We start from the raw sequence: 18,821 nt of genomic DNA on the forward strand, positions 1-18,821 counted from the left end.
GTCATACCATAGTCATAAGAATAAAATTCTACAACCATGATATGATGAGAAATATAGCCATAAAAATACAAATTTACTTAACAACATAAAATCAGAATTACAGTAGCTCGTAGTTAAATATACACTAAGATCTTTATTAAATGGTTGACTACTTACAAACATTAATTACACAAATCAACAACAAAAGCCTAGCAGCTTAGTTAAAACCCGCTTCCTTAAACTTCGTCTTGAATCCTGCATAATCTATTAGGGTATGAGCATTCTAATGCTCAATAGAGTACTATCAAACCCCTTAAGGTCAGCTATCACAATTAATCAAAGTGTCATGCATCAAATAACATAAGATACATAAATTATGCAACCATACAAGATAAATAAATTTGCATATATGGCAATGCCATGAACTCACTCCCTTCTAATCCCACTAGTTCATATCTTAGAGCAATAAGCTTGCATGTCTCATACCATGCGTTTTACCACTGCGGCTACGAATATCCTAAAATATGAATTAGCGCCCATCTGTCCCTTAACCCATTTTTCTTTTATTTACGAATTTCTCAACTTTCACTTTTCATTAGAGACCCTGCTCCAATCACCTCAATATATTCAAGCTCTGCTCCTATCCCCTGAATATATTCCACTTTTTTTTTTCCTTAGATATATCTAAAGTATTCTCTCACCCCTTAGATATACCTTAAAAGACACACACACATCGACCCAATACACGGCCATAATTATGATGCATATGTAATGTAACTCAAACATTATCAATCTCTGCAAAACAGTAATACAAATAATAACAAAAATATTTCAAGTTTAATCCCATGAATAATAATACTCTTCCAACGTCAAATAATATCCAAGAAGCAATATCAATAATACTATTCACCAAGCAAAACAACAATACTATTCATATTTATAATACTATATATAAACACCAAGATTAAAAGTGATATAGTCCAATCATTGGGGAATCAGGAAACCCTACCTTGCGTTCGACTAGTTAGATTACCAAATTACCCTTCCAATCCTTCTGTTTTCACTCGAGCCCTTCATCCTTCCAATTGCTTTCAACACTTAACCTTTTCTTTTCTACCTCTCACATTTTTTTCTTAATTCTCTCATGGGTGTAATAGTAATAATCTCCATCTCCCTTATTTCCAAATTTTATCCTCTCTCTCTCTCTCTCTCTCTCTCTCTCTCTCTCTCTCTCTCCCATTATCTTCTCCATCCTGCTAGCAACTCACCTCCCTTAGCTCTTAAAAATTTCAGCTTCATTAAGGAAGATCCCTTAGGCTAGGTGACTCACCACTTTAGATTAGGTGGCTCACCACTTTCATAATGGTGATTTGAAAGCTCGAGGCAATGGGGGAAGAATGGGATGAGGGTGGGCTGATACCCTCCACGTTTCAGATTCTTTTTTTTTTTTTTCTTTTTTTTTTCCTACAAGAGTATTTTGGTAATTTTTCACACATAGGGGTATTTTGGTCATTTTGGCCCAAAATTCAGAAACAATTTCCTACGCATTCGTTGAGTTGACTACTATCGTTTCACTTCAAAGTCTTAAACGTCCTTTGAAAAATTCACCAAATGTTACATAAGGGCATTTTTGTCCAACTTGAAATTAAACACACTTAATTTAATAGTCTTAATCCAAAATCACTTGATAAAATACTCACAATCATTCTTCACCATAATATTGTTTTTCACTAAAATATGAAAATTCACTTTGAATTTTTCGGGGTATTACAATTTAGATTGCCTAAAAACTTCTTTCTGGCTTTCAGTTAAATAACAATTTGATTAAGTTGATGGTTTTGATTGTGCAAAAAACTCATCTCTTGATTGGTTAAGGTACATCCTTCTTGTGTCTTGTGATTAAGTCAATGCTCGTTATTGTTACTGTGTAGAGGAAGTTTAATTATTTCCCAATTCAATATTTTTAAGTTCCACAAACTCAATCCAATTAAAATAGTTCAATTGAGCCAACAAGGTCTAACTCACTGGAAAAAGGCCTTGACCTGCAGACAAGAGGTCTCAAGTTTGAACCCCTATGACATCTTAGTTATGTGTAGGGATGACATAAATCCCTGTCGAGCTGGGCCCCTGAACCTAATGGGGAGACATTTCAGGGGCAAATCAAGGACGGGTACAGGGATCCCCTAATTTTGAAAGCCCCTGACAGGACCCGCCCCGGATTCCCCCTTGACACGTACCCGATACCGGACCTACTTTACTAAACGCCCTAAAGCCCTAGCTTAAGGGATAAACAAATCGACTTTTGTCGAAATTTCAGCAGAGCCTTCCTTGAAAAAAGGACTGTACCAAAAATTTCCACATGTACAAACAGCAGAAGAATATATTCCAATAAGCAGCACACACAATGCTAAAGCACACACCATAGTTAAGACTATTGAAATGAGCTTCATGCCCCCTACTCGAACTCGAAATGAGTAAGTAGAGCAATTAAGAATTTAATTTACAACCTGGGAAAGAATAAGGGTAGAGAAAAGTTGTAACACCCCGACCCCAAATTTAACCCTTATTTAATTATTTAATTATTTAAGGGTATTTTAGTCATATTTTTAACCGGAGAGAGTTTGGGACCGCGACTTGTATTTTTGGATAGGTCGTACTGAGACGAGTTCATAGACACGTAGTGGGCTCGAATCGGAGTTGTAACGAGAGAGATATGGTCAAAAGAAGCCCAGTGGCATAATCGTAAATATTTCAAAATGGGATTTTTTATAAAATCTGGTTTTTTTTTCTCTCTCTCTCTCTCTCTCTCCTCCCGCGATCTCTCTCCCTCTCCCGTCGGCGCTCTCTCTCTCTCTCTCTCTCTCCTCATAACTCCGGCCACCGGCCGCGGCTGCGGACGGGGCCGGTACCAAAAGAACCGGCTCGGCCTCGGCGTCACGACCCAGCCCACCCCCGACATCGGCCGCCGCCCCAGCCATCGGAAAATGGCAATTTTCGTCCGGATGTCGCCCGATCTTCACGGCCGCCGATCTCCCTCCTCCGGCCACCAATTCCGTCGACCCAGGTATGGATTTTGAACCTCTCGAGCTGCTCTAGCTGATGGTTGGGTAGGATTAGATCGATTCTTAGCGTAGACAACTCGATTTTCGAATTGAAAATCGGCCGAAACTTCGGCCGCCGTGATCGGCTATTTCCGGCCACTTTTTGGGGTAGGTCCAAGAACAAAAGTGGCTCCAAATAGGGTGTTATACCAAGGGTAGGAGTTTGGAGCCATGGTTTTGAGATTTTCCGGCGAAGCGTTATCGCTTTGGGCACCCACGCGCTGCCGGCGCGTGCTGCGGCGCGTGGGCACTGTAGAAAAAGTAGCGATGCATTCTGATGAGATCCTTAGGTTGTCATGAGTGCGTAGGATTTGGCGGATCTCAATTCGGACGTCGTTTGACTATCGAACGGATAATCGCATAGTGTACGTTACCGGGTTCGATAGGTTGGGACCGTTGGATGGTCCCAAATTTAATATATGTTAATCTAGGTATTTCTAGGATCGTGTAGGAATTCACGGATCGTGAATCGGAGCCCCGGATGTTCCGAATAATAATTTAAAGTTTATATTTTATATTAACCGTCAGATCGTGCGATCGTGAGCGATCCGACCGTCCGATCTGAACCAAACTTGCAGGACAAGTGTCCTATACCTGGTAGAACCCATAGAGACTTTCAGATCGAAAATTGGAGGTCGTGGGTTCTTCAGGTCCGGTTGACCAGGGTTAGAGTAGTTTGACCCTTGGTTGACCGTGAGTCTCCCGGAGTAATCTCACCTTTCTAGGGGGGATTATCGGGTGCTAGATGATTGTGGAGGGTTACACAATATTAGAATTAATTTATATAACTATGATTATATATGGTTGTACAAGGGTACAACAGAGTCTACAGTGTCAGTTTGGAGTGCTATACGCACTACTTTAGGTACCTCCTCGGATGTTGGATTCACTACAAGTACCACCAAGTGAAAGTTAGGTCCCATGTGGCGTAGGTTATCCGGCGTTGGGACAGGCCCCATACGTGGCGTTGGTTGTACCGGCGTATGGAGAGCTATGTAATATTATGTTCAGGTCTCACGTGGCGTAGGTTATCCGGCGTTGAGACAGACCCCATACGTGGCGTTGGTTGTACCGGCGTATGGGGAGCTATGTGATATTGTGTTGAGGTCGCACGTGGCGTAGGTTATCCGGCGTGTCGACAGACCCCATACGTGGCGTTGGTTCTACCGGCGTATGGGGAGATTTGTGATATGATATTGAGGTCCCGCGTGGCGTAGGTTATCCGGTGTTGGGACAGACCCCATACGTGGCGTTGGTTGTACCGGCGTATGAGGAGATTTGTGATATGATGTGCAGGTCTCACGTGGCGTAGGTTATCCGGCGTTGAGACAGACCCCATACGTGGCGTTGGTTGTACCGGCGTATGGGGAGATATGATGATAGTATGGTATGGTCGCACGTGGCGTAGGTTATCCGGTGTGTTGACAGGCCCCATACGTGGCGTTGGTTGTACCGGCGTATGGGGAGAATATGTGAAATACAGAGAAATGAAATAAGGTATCACCGATGTATGAAATTGGATTTTAGTGGAAGAACTACGTGTGGCTTGATCCCTCAAGAAGGGTACGTAGGCAGCCTAAGGTTATTAGGTGCAGCCGCAGACTAAATATTAGTCATAAATTTGTATTTGAATTGTTTGGTAGTTGTTTGAGAATTATTGGAAGGCCGAAGGCCATTTATGAGAATTTGCATGAAATTATATTGTGCATGCTGCCAGTTATGGATATTAAATGCGTTTTTATGCAGGTTGAAATTTTGGAAAATGTCCAATTTATAGGGGAGACTCTGCCGAAATTTCGGCAGGAAGTCTCGGTCTTTAGTGATTGGGTTTGACATCGGAGTGATGTCAGGAATTCCAAAGGGTTCGTCTCGGGTTTTGAGAAAATTCGGGGCGGATCCTTAAAAAAGTAAAGGAAAGTTTCTACAGAGTGGACATGTCACATCCCGGATCGCTTCGCCGTATCACGATATTATCCGCTTTGGGCTCCCCTCTCTGCCCTCACGGTTTTGTTTCTGGGAACTCACGAGCAACTTCCCAGTGGGTCACCTATCCTAGGATTGTTCTAGCCCCCAACTAGCTTAACGTCGGAGTTCCCATGACTCCTGAAGCCAGTGCACTCCCAAAAGGCCTCATGCTAGATGGAGACAGGTATGTACATATAAGGCACATCACCCCTTCTCCGTTGGTCAATGTGGGATGTTACAGGACAGCCGCGATGCCTCGAGGTGGTGGTCTAGACCTCAGATATCTAGGACCCAAGGGCACAAAACAGAAGATGTGAGTGGACGAAAACAAAGCGTTCAACAAACTTTGTTTTCAACATAAATAACCTTATCTGTTTTATAAAATACTGTCAAAATACTATACAACAAAGTTCTTTTGTATACGTACATATTTGCCAATAGATGCTTGAAAATAATTTACTTAAGTAAGCTCATGTAAGAGCATCTCCAACAGACTCTCTATCCTCTCATCCCTAGCTACTTTGATTAAAAAGAAGGAAAATCCTCCTCCAGCAGACTCCCTACTTGGCTCTCTATTTTGGAGGACCAACTTTTGGCTCTCAACATTTATCAAGGAGGAGAGAGAATAAGGGAGAGAGAGAGATAGAGACATTTGAGAGGTTGGTGGGGTTGAGTTTCTACTTATTTTATTTTATTTTTATTTTATAATTATATTGGATTTGCAAGAGAAAGAAGGAGAAAGAGAAAGAGAAAGAGAAAATAATAAAAAATATATTTCAGATTAGCCAAAATAGAGAACATTGCTGGAGGAAACACCTTTTAAGTGGTTTGCTATAATAGCTTTCTAACTATTTTAACTAGAATTTGGCTAAAAGTTGGAGACTCTCCTGGAAATGCTCTAATAGCATACAATAAGGGAAACCATATAAATAAAATTTCTTAACACTTAAAAAGATTGTTAATTAAACTTTCTTTATTAAAATACACTTCATTGATTTAATTGATGTGATATATGATATGAACATGCCACATCATGTGGTATAGAAATATGGGATAAAAATATAGTAAGTGTAGTATTACTCTTCTCTCTCAAATCCTAATTAATAAGGATTGTTATATTTAATACCTAATTTTTTAATAAAAAATAATTACCAATAATTAAAAGTTTAATATATGAAAAATAAAAAGCATTAAACCATTGGAAGCCATTAGAATTCCTTTTCTTACTTTAGAAAGTGAATAGGCATAAGTAGCATGATCGGAGTTCCAATTTCTCTATTTAGTCTAGGATCATTAGTGGTTACACCAAAAAAATTACTCTTGTCGCTGTGATGAGCTTATTTGATTGAAGTTTGGATATACGTTTGGAAAACGGACCAAGACAAAGCTTTTACCGTCGCCCCTCCCTGCGCTCCTCAAGCTGAAGCTAGGGTTTTTCTGTCAAAGCGCCAGACCTCGATCGGCCTCGGCTCTGGTGAACGGCACCCACCTTAAACCCTAGTGGGCCGCCTTCTTTTGCGTCTTTTCAAATTGGGTTCTCTTTATATTTCCGTTTTTCAGTTTGTGAATCTGAGATTGAACCAATTACTGTGTGAAGAGGAGGGCTGGCCTGCGTTCTGTTTGCTTCCCTAGAAAACTGATTGGAACGGAGAATTATCAATTTTGAAAAGTGTACAGTTGTTCTGCAAAAGCCCCGGTGCTGCATTCCTGGAGTCTGTGAACCCCAAAAGAAGAAGAGGGTGGAGGTGTTAACAAGCACCAATTGGATTTGGTAGCTTCCTCGCCTTTTCTTGGACGATTGATATCGTTCAGGTATGATGATGAGAAAATCTGCAACTTTCATTGTCTTTGTTCTGTTTTAGCTTGGTGTTCTGATTATGCCATTGTATTAAATTGAAGATATAATCGATTGCTGAAGAATAAGCGAAATAATGGCAATAGCAGCCCCTGGGCAGCTTAATCTCAACGAGGTGCCTTCATGGGGTTCAAGAAGCGTCGACTGCTTCGAGAAATTGGAGCAAATTGGCGAGGGAACCTATGGGTTAGTTCAATTCCATGCATCTCAGTACTTGAAGTTTCTGTCGTAGTATTTTTACTTTTTTAAATATTGTGGATTTTGGCTTGTAGTTTGGCACCCATTTTTTCTGTGTTTCTTGTTTGATGTTTTGTCAGATAACATGATATTGGTTAGTGAAGTTTAATCTTAGAAGTTGATGTTTCAATTTGCTCAATTTTTTTTTGTAGGTCTCATATGGGTATGATTATCGACAACACATATTTAAACAGAGTTGTTATTTTACTTTGACCCTCAGGGGGAACTGAAATAGTTGTTTTTTCTTTATGAATTTACTACTGCAACGTCTTGGTGAATGTATGAAATAAATTTAATGATTAGCTTGTATTGCTGATAAAGGATGACCTCAATATTTCTTTTTGGTTTTTGTTCATTCTTTTTCTATTTTTGCTAATTACTACCTGATACATCACTAACAAGGCACTCTAGTCACTGGGCAAGTGCTAATAGGTATTGATTAGAGCACATGGCTTAACAGACAAATCACCATCTGGACGTGGCTACAGATATTTTTCGTTTGGCAAGCCCTTTGTTTTTTCATAATTCCCAACTCGTTTTACCTTTTTCACTAAGTTGTAGAAGACATAGTTAAACAATGTCTACAAGGCAGTAGATATTGGACTTGTGTTTGTTCCACAACAGACACAGTAAAACCTCTCTGTTTAACCCTAATGTTTCTTGTTCATGTTAATCTCAACACTGAAGTGAACTGAAATCTTACTTGTCAGAATATAGCATGAATCAACAGCTTTAGAGGCCCAAAAATAAATTATTTTTCCCCATTTCAACTTTTGGTTGAAGAAATCTATACCACATAAGCCTGCTTCTCCTCGCACCATCTTTAGTGACAGTATATTATAGATGCCATTTGCGGTTCTGTATGCCTTGGTGACCCATATTTATTCATTTATTATGTATCCCAAGTTCCTTCCCTTTTTCCAAGCACCTCTGTTAATATAAAATCTTGGAGCCTCTTCTAGAAGGAAACATAAATGTAGGCAGTGTGTCCAAACTGAGCTGAATGTTTAACCTTAAAAGTTGTTTAACAGTGCCTTGAATGTTGAGTCATATGGCACCCTAACCTGCCTTCCTCCTTAACTTTACACCCACTCTTCTTAGGAGTCCAGTCGTCTGTACATATAGCTTGGAGGACATCAACCCCCTTAGGAAAAAAAGAACCTTTTCCAAAACAAATGCGTTGCGATTTTTTAACATCAATATACGGTGCACTTGCACAGAAAGGTGCATGATAATAATAATGGTTCAAGGATACTTTCATTGAAAAAGAAAATAATGAGAGTGGTTCTCCTTACAGAAGTTATAATAAAGAATGCAAGTGCTTCATGGATACAATCATTCAAAATAATAAGCTAAACAGTGTATACTTGTCATTCATGTTTAATGAGGCCTACTTTTGTTTTTCTTTTCTGATTAGATAATCAGGTCACATATTGTTTTACCGAATTTGACAATAAATCCGTGGGTCCTTTTGTGCCACCAAAATATTCTTATTTGAACTTCACTAACCTTCATCCAAGAGTTTAATTTGTTTATTGTTTATCCTTTCCTAAGGGAACCTTTTATTCTAGAACTTTTTTAATGCGTGCTTTTTTTAGTCCTCCTACAAAGTTAAGAGGATTCTCATTCTTTGTACGTTTTGGTTGCTGATGCTGTCAAATAATTGCAGTCAAGTTTACATGGCTAGAGAAATAAAGACTGGAGAAATTGTTGCTTTGAAGAAAATACGAATGGACAATGAGAGAGAGGGGGTATGTCATGCTTTTTAGTTTTATTAAGCACATCGAGCTTTGTTATTTTGATTACATAGAAGAACAATGGTGCCACCGCCCCTTCACTTATACCTTAATTTTTAAATTTCCTCTTGAACTGGATTTCCCGTACAGTACCCAATCAAGAAAGATTAATGCTAATATATAATCGGTTACTAAATATGCAAACTTCTTTGAAATGTGTCCCATCCAGTTCCCCATAACTGCCATACGGGAAATCAAGATTCTAAAGAAGCTGCATCATGAAAATGTCATCAATTTGAAAGAGATTGTGACATCTCCAGGTATTGTAGTGATACTTTCTATTAGATATTTATGTCTCTGTATACAACTGTGGGAATTTTTATATAATGCACTCTTTGTTTCCTGGAACAGTTTCATTTTATAGTTTTTTTTAGCTATCAATAATTTGGGGGATTGTTTTACAGGGCCAGAGAAGGATGACCAAGGTAGACCAGGCAAGTACTCTGTTGTTGTGTTCACCATTAGCGTATCATGTTTATTGTCGTCTTCATTGGTTTAAAGCTGGTCAAGCACTACCATTTTTCTTTAGATCTGGCTTGTCTAATTTAGCCAATTTTTTTTTCCGGGGTTTTACTCTCATTTGATATCACGGAATTTCTAACTTAAATCTGTTTTTCTTGGAGTTGCAGATGGTAACAAGTATAAAGGTGGCATCTATATGGTCTTTGAATACATGGACCATGATTTGACAGGCCTAGCTGATCGACCTGGGATGAGATTTTCGGTTCCTCAGATTAAGGTATCACAAACAGCAAGATTGCAAAGTGTACTTAATCACCAACTATTTGATACTTGAAGCACTCTTCTCATCTGTTTACCTGTTTGTCTTACAGTGCTACATGAGACAACTTTTGACGGGGCTTCACTATTGTCATGTGAATCAAGTACTTCACCGTGATATCAAAGGTTTATAAACGCTAGTATTTTATCACCATTTCTAGTTTATTTTATTTTATTTTATGAGGCCTACATTATGTTTTATATTTTTCTTGCAGGCTCTAATCTTCTTATAGACAATGAAGGTAATCTGAAGCTTGCAGATTTTGGGCTCGCCCGTTCATTTTCAAACGATCACAATGCCAATCTTACAAATCGTGTTATTACTCTTTGGTACAGGTGAAATTGAACTCCCTTGAATGGATTCTAGAGATTTTGTATCTTTCAATTTTGGCATTTCCTTTTGGTTCCTTTGTCTCTGAAATAAAATTTTGTACAACAAAAAGTATAGTTTGTGATCTGTCTTTGTTTGAACAGACCTCCAGAATTGCTTCTTGGGGCTACTAAGTACGGCCCAGCTGTAGATATGTGGTCGGTTGGGTGTATCTTTGCTGAGCTTCTACATGGCAAGCCAATCTTTCCCGGGAAAGATGAGGTAAAATATTTTCTGCACTACAAGCTCTCATCAGGCATGTACAATAGGACCAATAAGATTATTTTAGGACAGTTTGAAAGATGAAGAATTGGGTAAGAATTCACAAAAGATAGATTCACAATAACACCATGTGTTATACGAAATTTATGTTGTAAAAAGGGCCATAATTTTAGAGTATATTTCATTCTTTATGCTTAATAGGTAGTTTACAATTTAGGATGTGTTGTAGTTCTCTGTGTTATATAATTAATTAACCGTCCTTTTGTTATTTTATTTTAATTTCTTTTGCATTGTGCAGTTATAAGAATTTTATGTTGTTGCTATGAATTTATTGAGAACTAGAAAGAAAACAGTATAATCTTCAAGCTAATAATTGCAAGTGCATCCTAGAGTGACTGGTTGACTGTTTGACCTTGAAAGGTCAAACAGTGTACTAACTGAAGTGTGGGTTCGTATGTCATAAAAGGGGCCATAATTTTAGAGTATATTTTTGCCTCCCTTTTTGTAAATTTCATTCTTTATGCTTAATAGGTAGTTTTCAATTTAGGATGTGTTGTAGTTCTCTGTGTCATTTAATTAATTAACCATCCTTTTGGTATTTTATTTTAATTTCTTTTGCATTGTGCAGTTATAAGAATTTTATGTTGTTGCTATGAACTTATTGAGAACTAGAAAGAAAACATTATAATCTTCATGCAACTAATTGCAAGTGCGGCCTAGAGTGACAGGAAAGGTCAAACAGTGTACTAACTGAAGTATGGGTTCACTTTGACTGCGGATTAGTGCAGGTTCAAGCTTTAGTGTCTAACTTTTACTTATGCTAACACATGTCTAGTAAGTCACTAGGTTGGGCAGGATTCATTTCCAGTCAACTGAAATTCAATCAGGACACTACTTTCTGCATAATTAAAATAAAGCTGTAAAAAAAAAAAAAAACATAAAAGCACTAAGATTTCTACATTGTTTGGTAACTCGCCTACATCCACACCAACCTCTCTAGGTCAGATTTTTGTTACTCATCCAAAGTAAGGTTTTATGGGATACAGATCAACCCAAAGTCTGTACAAACTTAGTGGCCAATTTTCTCACAAGGTCATTGCCAGCCAGCCCATACCCACCACTTAAAAAGTTCTTCAATTTTCTCACAGGTTCTTAAGATTTACAAGTTACTGGAAGCCTCACTCCCCTTAATCCAAGTGGGTACAGGTGTAGGCTTGAATGTGTCTCAGTATGCGTAAATTAAGCAATTTGAATATAACTCCAAATAAAAAATGAACTAGGAAGGGTTGCTGAGCTTCTGTTGCTGCATTCTTCGTGTCTTAAACTGAGGGAGGTGGATTGAACCCACTGACCATCCAGCTCTATCCATTGAGAGCTAAGCCCTTTTCTATCAAGATTTTCTCTGATCGAACCCACTGTCTATAACACAGATGTTCCTGAAGTTTGAATTTCTTAAACAGCTGGTGTACTGAGTAAGCTTTGGGTCGACCTCCTAAGTTCCATTTGACCAGATTCAATCCAATAGACTGGGTCATTTACAATTTTTTGGCCCTTTAATCTGCCAAGTCCTTTTGCCAGCACACCAAGACTTCTGGATGTGGTTCGTTATCTTTGCATCTACTCGAGTCCTCAATAATACTTATCTCTGAGTTATAACCCTTCCTAGGTTTGGTTACTATCTAGACACAACTGAAGCATGTTCCCAAGTCTGCGTCAAGAGATTGTTTTAGTTTGGTCTTCCAACCCTAACTCCAACTTTTAACTATTCCTGAAGTTTGACTATTTTGACTCCATCTTGAGTCCTCCGTTTGTCTTAATGCTCTTGGGTTTCCAAGAAGGCCCATGGGCATATGTTACTGTTTAACATGCATATGTACAAGGTATAAAATTTTCCAACCTAAAATATTAATATCTTCAATAATTTATCGCAACAATGTAATCCTCTTTTTCTGTTTTAATCATTGTAGCCGGAACAATTAAATAAAATTTTTGAGCTGTGTGGAGCTCCAGATGAGGTCAACTGGCCCGGAGTTTCAAAGATTCCTTGGTATAACAACTTCAAGCCAACAAGGCCAATGAAGAGACGTCTCAGGGAGGTTTTTAGACAGTAAGAATTTTCCTACTGCCGTCGTATTCACATGTTCTGTCATCAGCATACAGGTTAAGCATAAGCCTTGGGCCTTGTGGCTTGTATCTTAGCTTAAATTTTCTTTGTTTGCTTTATAGTTTTGACCGCCATGCTTTGGAGTTATTGGAGAGAATGTTGACACTTGATCCTTCTCAGGTGTGTACATATCCGATAAAATTGTCCTCTTTCGTGTGCATGAATGATTTTTACCTTGTAGAACAATCATCTTTTGTAATTTATTAAGTTAATCCTTGGTCCTATGAGTTGCCCCTTCTTAGATGTAGCAATGGTAATACTAGCTGGTTTTGCATTGTAAGCAGAAAAATGTGGCATAGTGTCCCCATATGATCAATGCTACTGTATTTAGGCGGGATTCTAACATACTGTTTATCGTTTTGTTTTTTTCTTAATTATTAATTATAGAGAATATCTGCTAAGGATGCTCTTGATGCTGAGTACTTCTGGACTGATCCATTACCTTGTGATCCGAAGAGGTTGGTTCCTTGTACTACTACTATCCTTTCATTTCATTTTTATTTTTATTCTTTAAGAAACAAATTTTATTGTCATGTGATCTACACCACTTGTTATTTATTTAACTAAAACCACTTCTTGGCTCAGTTTACCAAAATATGAATCATCACACGAGTTCCAGACAAAGAAAAAACGTCAGCAGCAACGGCAACATGAAGAAAATGCAAAACGTCAGAAATTGCAGCACCCACAACATACTCGCCTCCCACCGATTCAGCAATCTGGCCAAGCACATTCCCAAATGCGGCCTGGACCTAACCAGCCCATCCATGGTTCTCAGCCCCCAGTTGCTGCAGGGCCTAGCCATCATTATGGGAAACCCCGTGGGCCCTCTGGAGGGCCAAGCAGATACCCACCTGGTGGAAACCCTGGTGGTGGATACAACCATCCAAATAGGGGTGGTCAAGGGGGTGGAGGTGGGTACAGTAGCGGCCCATATCCTACACAAGGGAGAGGCGGGCCATATGGTTCTAGTGGCATGCCTGGTGCAGGTCCTCGGGGTGGAGGTAGTGGTTATGGAGTAGGTGGTCCAAACTATCCTCAAAATGGTCCATATGGTGGCTCCACTGCTGGTCGGGGCTCAAACATGATGGGTGGAAACCGCAATCAACAGTATGGTTGGCAGCAGTAATGGTTGATCTGATTATACGAAGTTATGAGTGATGGTATCGTGATATGCACCTCCTTGATACAAGGGATCTGAGATTGGATGATTTAGTAAATAATTTGGAGGTGGAAAGCATCATCGAACCGTTACTAAATTATTCATATGTAAAATACATTAAACCAGGGTTGTTCTGACTTGTACCCGTTTATCAGTTTATGTGATAATCTCTTGGAAAATATACAGAAAAGTTGGATGTAGCAGCATGATTCTGTTTGGAGTTGTGCATCTGACTGAGTTTGTACTTAGGCGAGTCTCCGGGAATGCTTGTGTGGTTTAATTAAATTTATGTAAAATTGCACTTTTTATTTTTAGTAATATCTCCTCGTACAGTTTTGGCTTTGATATAAACTGTAATTTGTGGCCATGTACGATTTGTTGTAATTCGGTGTCTTTGAACCTTTCTATTGTTTTATCTGAGTCTGACTTTTCTAGTGTTTTTTTAGTACAAGTAATTAAGAGAGGGAGTTTATAAAAAGAGTAATGCTATTCTTACCACATTTTGTATATCACATCCTATACCACCTGAACGTGAAAACTAGTTCTCCCCTCCTCTCTGTCGTTCCTCTCCTCTTCTATAGTCACCGTCTCCTTTCGCCTTCTTCATCGGCTATCCTCCTACACCCTCAATTGGCACTCCACTGTCCTTCCTTTGGTTATTGGTGAGTATATATGATTCTTTTTTCTTTTCTTTTCTATCAATTCTTTTTTTGATTGGAATTTTCTATTTATAATTACTAACTTACTCTTTTATTTAGTTCAATTGTTGAGAAGCACGACGGCGGAAAGGACCTTTCCTCGCAAGTTATGGTCCTCCTCAACTGCAATACGCCAATAATTGGTATGCTTTTCTTTTTTCTTTTAATTTAAGAGTGACCAAGACTATCTGTAATTTAATTACTTGGGCTTTAAATTTTACACCTCAGCTTTTTTGGATGAAAAATTATCTTTTAACCTTACTACAGATTTACTTCGAAGGGAGGGCTTGTGGTTTCCGTCACATAAAACTCAAATGAAAGGTTGTCCAAGTGAAAGCACAAGAGAAAATATTTTTATAAGAAAGCACAAGAGAAGACACTGAACTTTTGCGAAATGTGATTTTGATAGAAGAAAAGATATTGAGGCATTTGCAATGTAATGTTTTGATTTTTAAGGGTGTTTAATTGCATGGCTAATTTATGTTTCTTTTATTTTTACTTTCTTTTTGAATAGTACATTTTTTTTTCCCATGAAAAAAAAAAAAAACAGGGCAAGTGTCTTTGAGATATTAACCAATTGATCAATGGATAATGAATCTGTTTCAATAATCCAATAGACAGTATTAATCGAAAACATATAACTTTCATAAAAAATAAAGTAATGAAATCAAGTCGTTAAAGCACAAGGTTGAAAAAGATTAAATATTAACTACGATTTAACAAATAATTAGAATTATTTTATTTTATTTTAAATATTATTAAATAACTGTGATATTCGCAGACACGTGTTCCATGCTTAAACCTCAATATAAATCCATTTTACGAAGAAGACATTCGCTGAACAAGCTGCAGAATCAAAAAAACCAAACCATAATCCCATAATCTATGATATATGATCTGTCCAAAGAAAGGGCTTAACTCATGAGAGAAAGAAACCTAGGTTTCCCTAGGCTACTACGACTGTTCCCCCACGGCGGGCAGCTATTATAATATAGTAAATTTGTTTTTTCCCCTTCAAATTATTTTTGTCATACCTACAACCCATCATCTTATTTTTTTTATAAATAAAATCTAATTTTTATATGTAAAACCAGATGACTAGATCCAAGTAGGGGTGGGCACTCAAACCGGTGAACCGGAAATCCGAACCGAACTGCACCGAACTAAACCGAAAAAAAACCGAGTGGACAAAAAAGTCAAAAACCGGTCAAAAACCGAACCGGACCGGTTTGGACCGGTTCCGGATTCAGTTCCATGTCTTCAAAAACCGAACCAGGCCGAACCGAACTGGTGAAACTAAAAAAATATATAATTTCAATATATATTTATATTTAATGCTATATTTTTAATTTCACTAAAAAAAATCTAATATTTATCCAAGTTCAGTGTCAAAATATCTCTCTTTTCTCACTTTAATATTTATTTTTTATATGAAATTGAATAATTTGTTAATTTTCAAGTAAAAAAATAATATTTCAGTTGAGAATTGTATTAAAAAATAATTTAAAAAATAATTTATATAATCCGGTTCCAAAACCGAACCGAAATCAGAACCGGACCGAAACCAGTTCAAATCGAACCAGACAGTTTTTGAAATTTTTTTTATTAAAACCAAACCAAACCGGATGAATAGTATCGAATCGATTCTAATTTGAGGCAAAAACCGGTCCAAACCGAATCGTACCCACCCCTAGATCCAAGTCAACTAGTTACCTAATCAAGCTTAAGATAGGATTTATTATATTTTTTTGAATTCCAAAAATACCCCTAATTATCCCTTCATCTATTCAAGGCAGGATTAGAAATGCTAAATTATATATGTCTCCATTAATTGAGGTTATTTATTACCTCAATTGATTTTTCTATTTGTTTATAATTTCTGTCAACTTTCCTCCGTTTTGTTTTTTGATCGAGTCAACTTTTCCTTATGTTGTAGATTTGTGATATATCTGATATACATTTGATACGTGTGCCTATGAAGTAACTTGACTATTAGGTAAACTGTTATTATATAATAAATAATTTACTTATGTTTTTATTAAAAAAATGTGCCTATTTGTTTAAATAAATTATTTACCTACTTGTGCTGAACCAGTTTCCTCACGCTACAGTTGCCATTGATTTGTCTGCACAATTATGGCCTCGCCTTGCCCTCCTTCCTCTGCACACAGCACTCGTAACTTCTACTTTTTTTTTTTATTTTTTATTTAATTTTCAAGGGGATTTTTTGTTTCAATTTGAACTCCATTTTGTTGATGGGTCTGCTTACTTTTTGTTTTTCGTGGCTCAGAAGCTAAGAAAAATGAGGTGAGTTTAATGAGTTCGAGTCGAAGTTCATGTGTTAAGCTGAACCACCGGTAATTAATGTGTTGGAATATTTTTCTCAAATACATGTATGTATGCATGTATGATGTATAATGCATTTGAGCTAAACCACCGGTAATTACTGGGTATGTATATTGTACATACGTGCATACTGTAACGGGGTCTAATCCGGTGGAAAAGGACATTGACTTGTATACCAGAGGTCTCAAGTTCGAACTCCCAATGACATCTTTGTGTGTGTGAGTTTAGACTATCGGTTGTACTAAAAAAAATAGATTGTGTGAGAGTTTACTGGTTTAAGACACATGCGGGATTTTCATGTACCATGGGTAAATTTTCCAAGGGTTTGTTCTATTGTTTTGTTCGTTAACTTACTCGTTGTTCATAGATTTGTTATTTGGTGTATTTCGCTTCATGCTTGTTCAAGTTGCAAAATCCTTTCCATGTTTGAATCTGCTTGTTTTGTTCCTTTTCTTTGTTCCCTTTGACGATTTTGAATCCTTTTTTCTAGTCAATTATATAATAGATTTATTTGATTGTCTGTTTTGCCTCTTATGTAATTGTAAAAATTGTGTGTTAACTTACTCGTTGTTCATAAAATCATTCTGCTTGGTCTAAAAGAAAAATTAAAATAAGCTTTTATACTTAAAAAACAATATATGCATAAACTTAATTTCAAATGACCATGAAGTTACATGAACCCATTCTATTCAACTGAGGTGCATGTCCTGTTATTAAAGAAAAAAGAAAACAAATGATGAAATAAATGAAATGGGTTATTACACGACTAGTCTAAACAAAGCATTAGCATTCTTACAGTTATTTAAAGAAGTGCACGCCCAATGCTACACATCTTGTAAATCTCTCATAACCTCCTGTGTTGGCTTACAAAACAAAATAGGAACTCGACTAAATTGTTCAATTAGAACCCACGGTAGAGCTTGGACTTCACGAGCCACATTATTTTGAAGATTTTGTTTTCTGATCTGCTCATATAGTTCATCAGGAATGCTATAAAAATGTACCAGTCGTACAACAAATCTTCTTCCTTGCTTTATGACAACATTATCCTTATATTCTTTTCGAAACTTTCTTTTGAATCCTTTGTGCACTTTCACATTAATGTCATGTGTAGGCTTGTAATCACGCTTGGGGAAGAGAAAGAAAAATGATTTGGAAAGATGACCAGCTAAGGCATCGTAATGATCAAAAAACGCTTCCAAAACTGATTTGTGATATAAATCATCAAAGCCACTTTGTTTTACCTTAAACACTCGTAAATATCCACCGCTCCTGTCATCAAAAAGGGCTGCATATAATAAAGCCCTTGTCACAGTTTCTAACAATTCATTTGAACTTTGGACTTCCACATTGAAACTCTTGAAGTATTCACGAACTTGTTTACCACCGGTTCCATTCGCAAATCCATAGCAACGTTTGGATTTGGTTTTTTTCACTGGTCCAGAAGAATCAACTTTATATACATGAGGAAGACCATCTGCATCCCATCCAACCATATAAACAGATCCCTGATATAACTCCAGTGTCGATTTTTGCCAATCATGAATTAATATACTTATGGGCTATTTTTGGTGCATCATGGATGCCATTAACTATTTCCTCATATGTGGTTAAGCAGTCCTCCACATAATTTAACATATTTTCACAATGTGTGGAATAACCCGCCATAGTTGCAAATACATTGCGACTCTCCATAAAGAAAAACTTTTTTGCATCCTCACACACTATAGATCCTTTTATCCCATTAGATGTAGACCTTGTATCGACACCAACATATATTGCTTTATGGTCTTTATTACAGATAACAATGATGTTTGTTGTGCCCCATCCCTTTATCTGGGTAAAAAAATAAAAATAAGTAAAGACGGCAAACAAATACAGCAACTAGAATAACAACCAAAGGAGAGAGTACAGATGAATAAACCGATAGGAAGAAGAAATATAAAACAAATCAAATCAATAAACCAAAGAAGAGTACAGATTTGGGGTTTTTGTGTTCATAAAATTTATATGCTAAATTTAGATTGAATTGTCATGCAGATTAGGATAGATTTGGATTAAGAACGTATTCTATTGTTTAATGTGATTTAATTTTTTATTGATTTAAAAACTCACAAATAAGAGACCACAAAATCGAACAAGTCAT

The 18,821-nt window shown here is 37.4% G+C and overlaps 1 protein-coding gene across 2 annotated transcripts; it reads left to right on the forward strand.

Annotated features, from left to right (window-relative positions):
* On the forward strand, positions 6,287-14,048 carry LOC18793597 (cyclin-dependent kinase C-2). 2 transcript variants are annotated; one of them, XM_020570621.1, is made up of 14 exons: positions 6,287-6,857; positions 6,945-7,086; positions 7,290-7,300; positions 8,807-8,888; positions 9,103-9,193; positions 9,338-9,367; positions 9,563-9,672; positions 9,767-9,839; positions 9,929-10,049; positions 10,188-10,305; positions 12,273-12,412; positions 12,532-12,589; positions 12,857-12,927; positions 13,055-14,048. In XM_020570621.1, the coding sequence occupies exons 2-14, from the start codon at positions 7,024-7,026 to the stop codon at positions 13,596-13,598; spliced, it is 1,512 nt and encodes a 503-aa protein (XP_020426210.1). In that variant the 5' UTR covers positions 6,287-6,857; positions 6,945-7,023; the 3' UTR covers positions 13,599-14,048. The 2 variants fall into 2 exon arrangements, with proteins under 2 accessions (XP_020426210.1, XP_007225746.1); XM_007225684.2 differs by lacking the exon at positions 7,290-7,300.

Source organism: Prunus persica, chromosome G1 (genome assembly GCF_000346465.2).
Source record: "Prunus persica cultivar Lovell chromosome G1, Prunus_persica_NCBIv2, whole genome shotgun sequence".
Lineage (NCBI taxonomy): Eukaryota > Viridiplantae > Streptophyta > Magnoliopsida > Rosales > Rosaceae > Prunus > Prunus persica.

Excerpts from the sequence above, each read along its gene's own strand:
- LOC18793597 (XM_007225684.2), top strand. The coding sequence starts at position 6,977 with ATGGCAATAGCAGCCCCTGGGCAGCTTAATCTCAACGAGGTGCCTTCA. Across the intron at positions 12,590-12,856 it reads TGACACTTGATCCTTCTCAG|AGAATATCTGCTAAGGATGC; the intron begins GTGTGTACATAT and ends TATTAATTATAG. Across the intron at positions 12,928-13,054 it reads TTACCTTGTGATCCGAAGAG|TTTACCAAAATATGAATCAT; the intron begins GTTGGTTCCTTG and ends TTCTTGGCTCAG.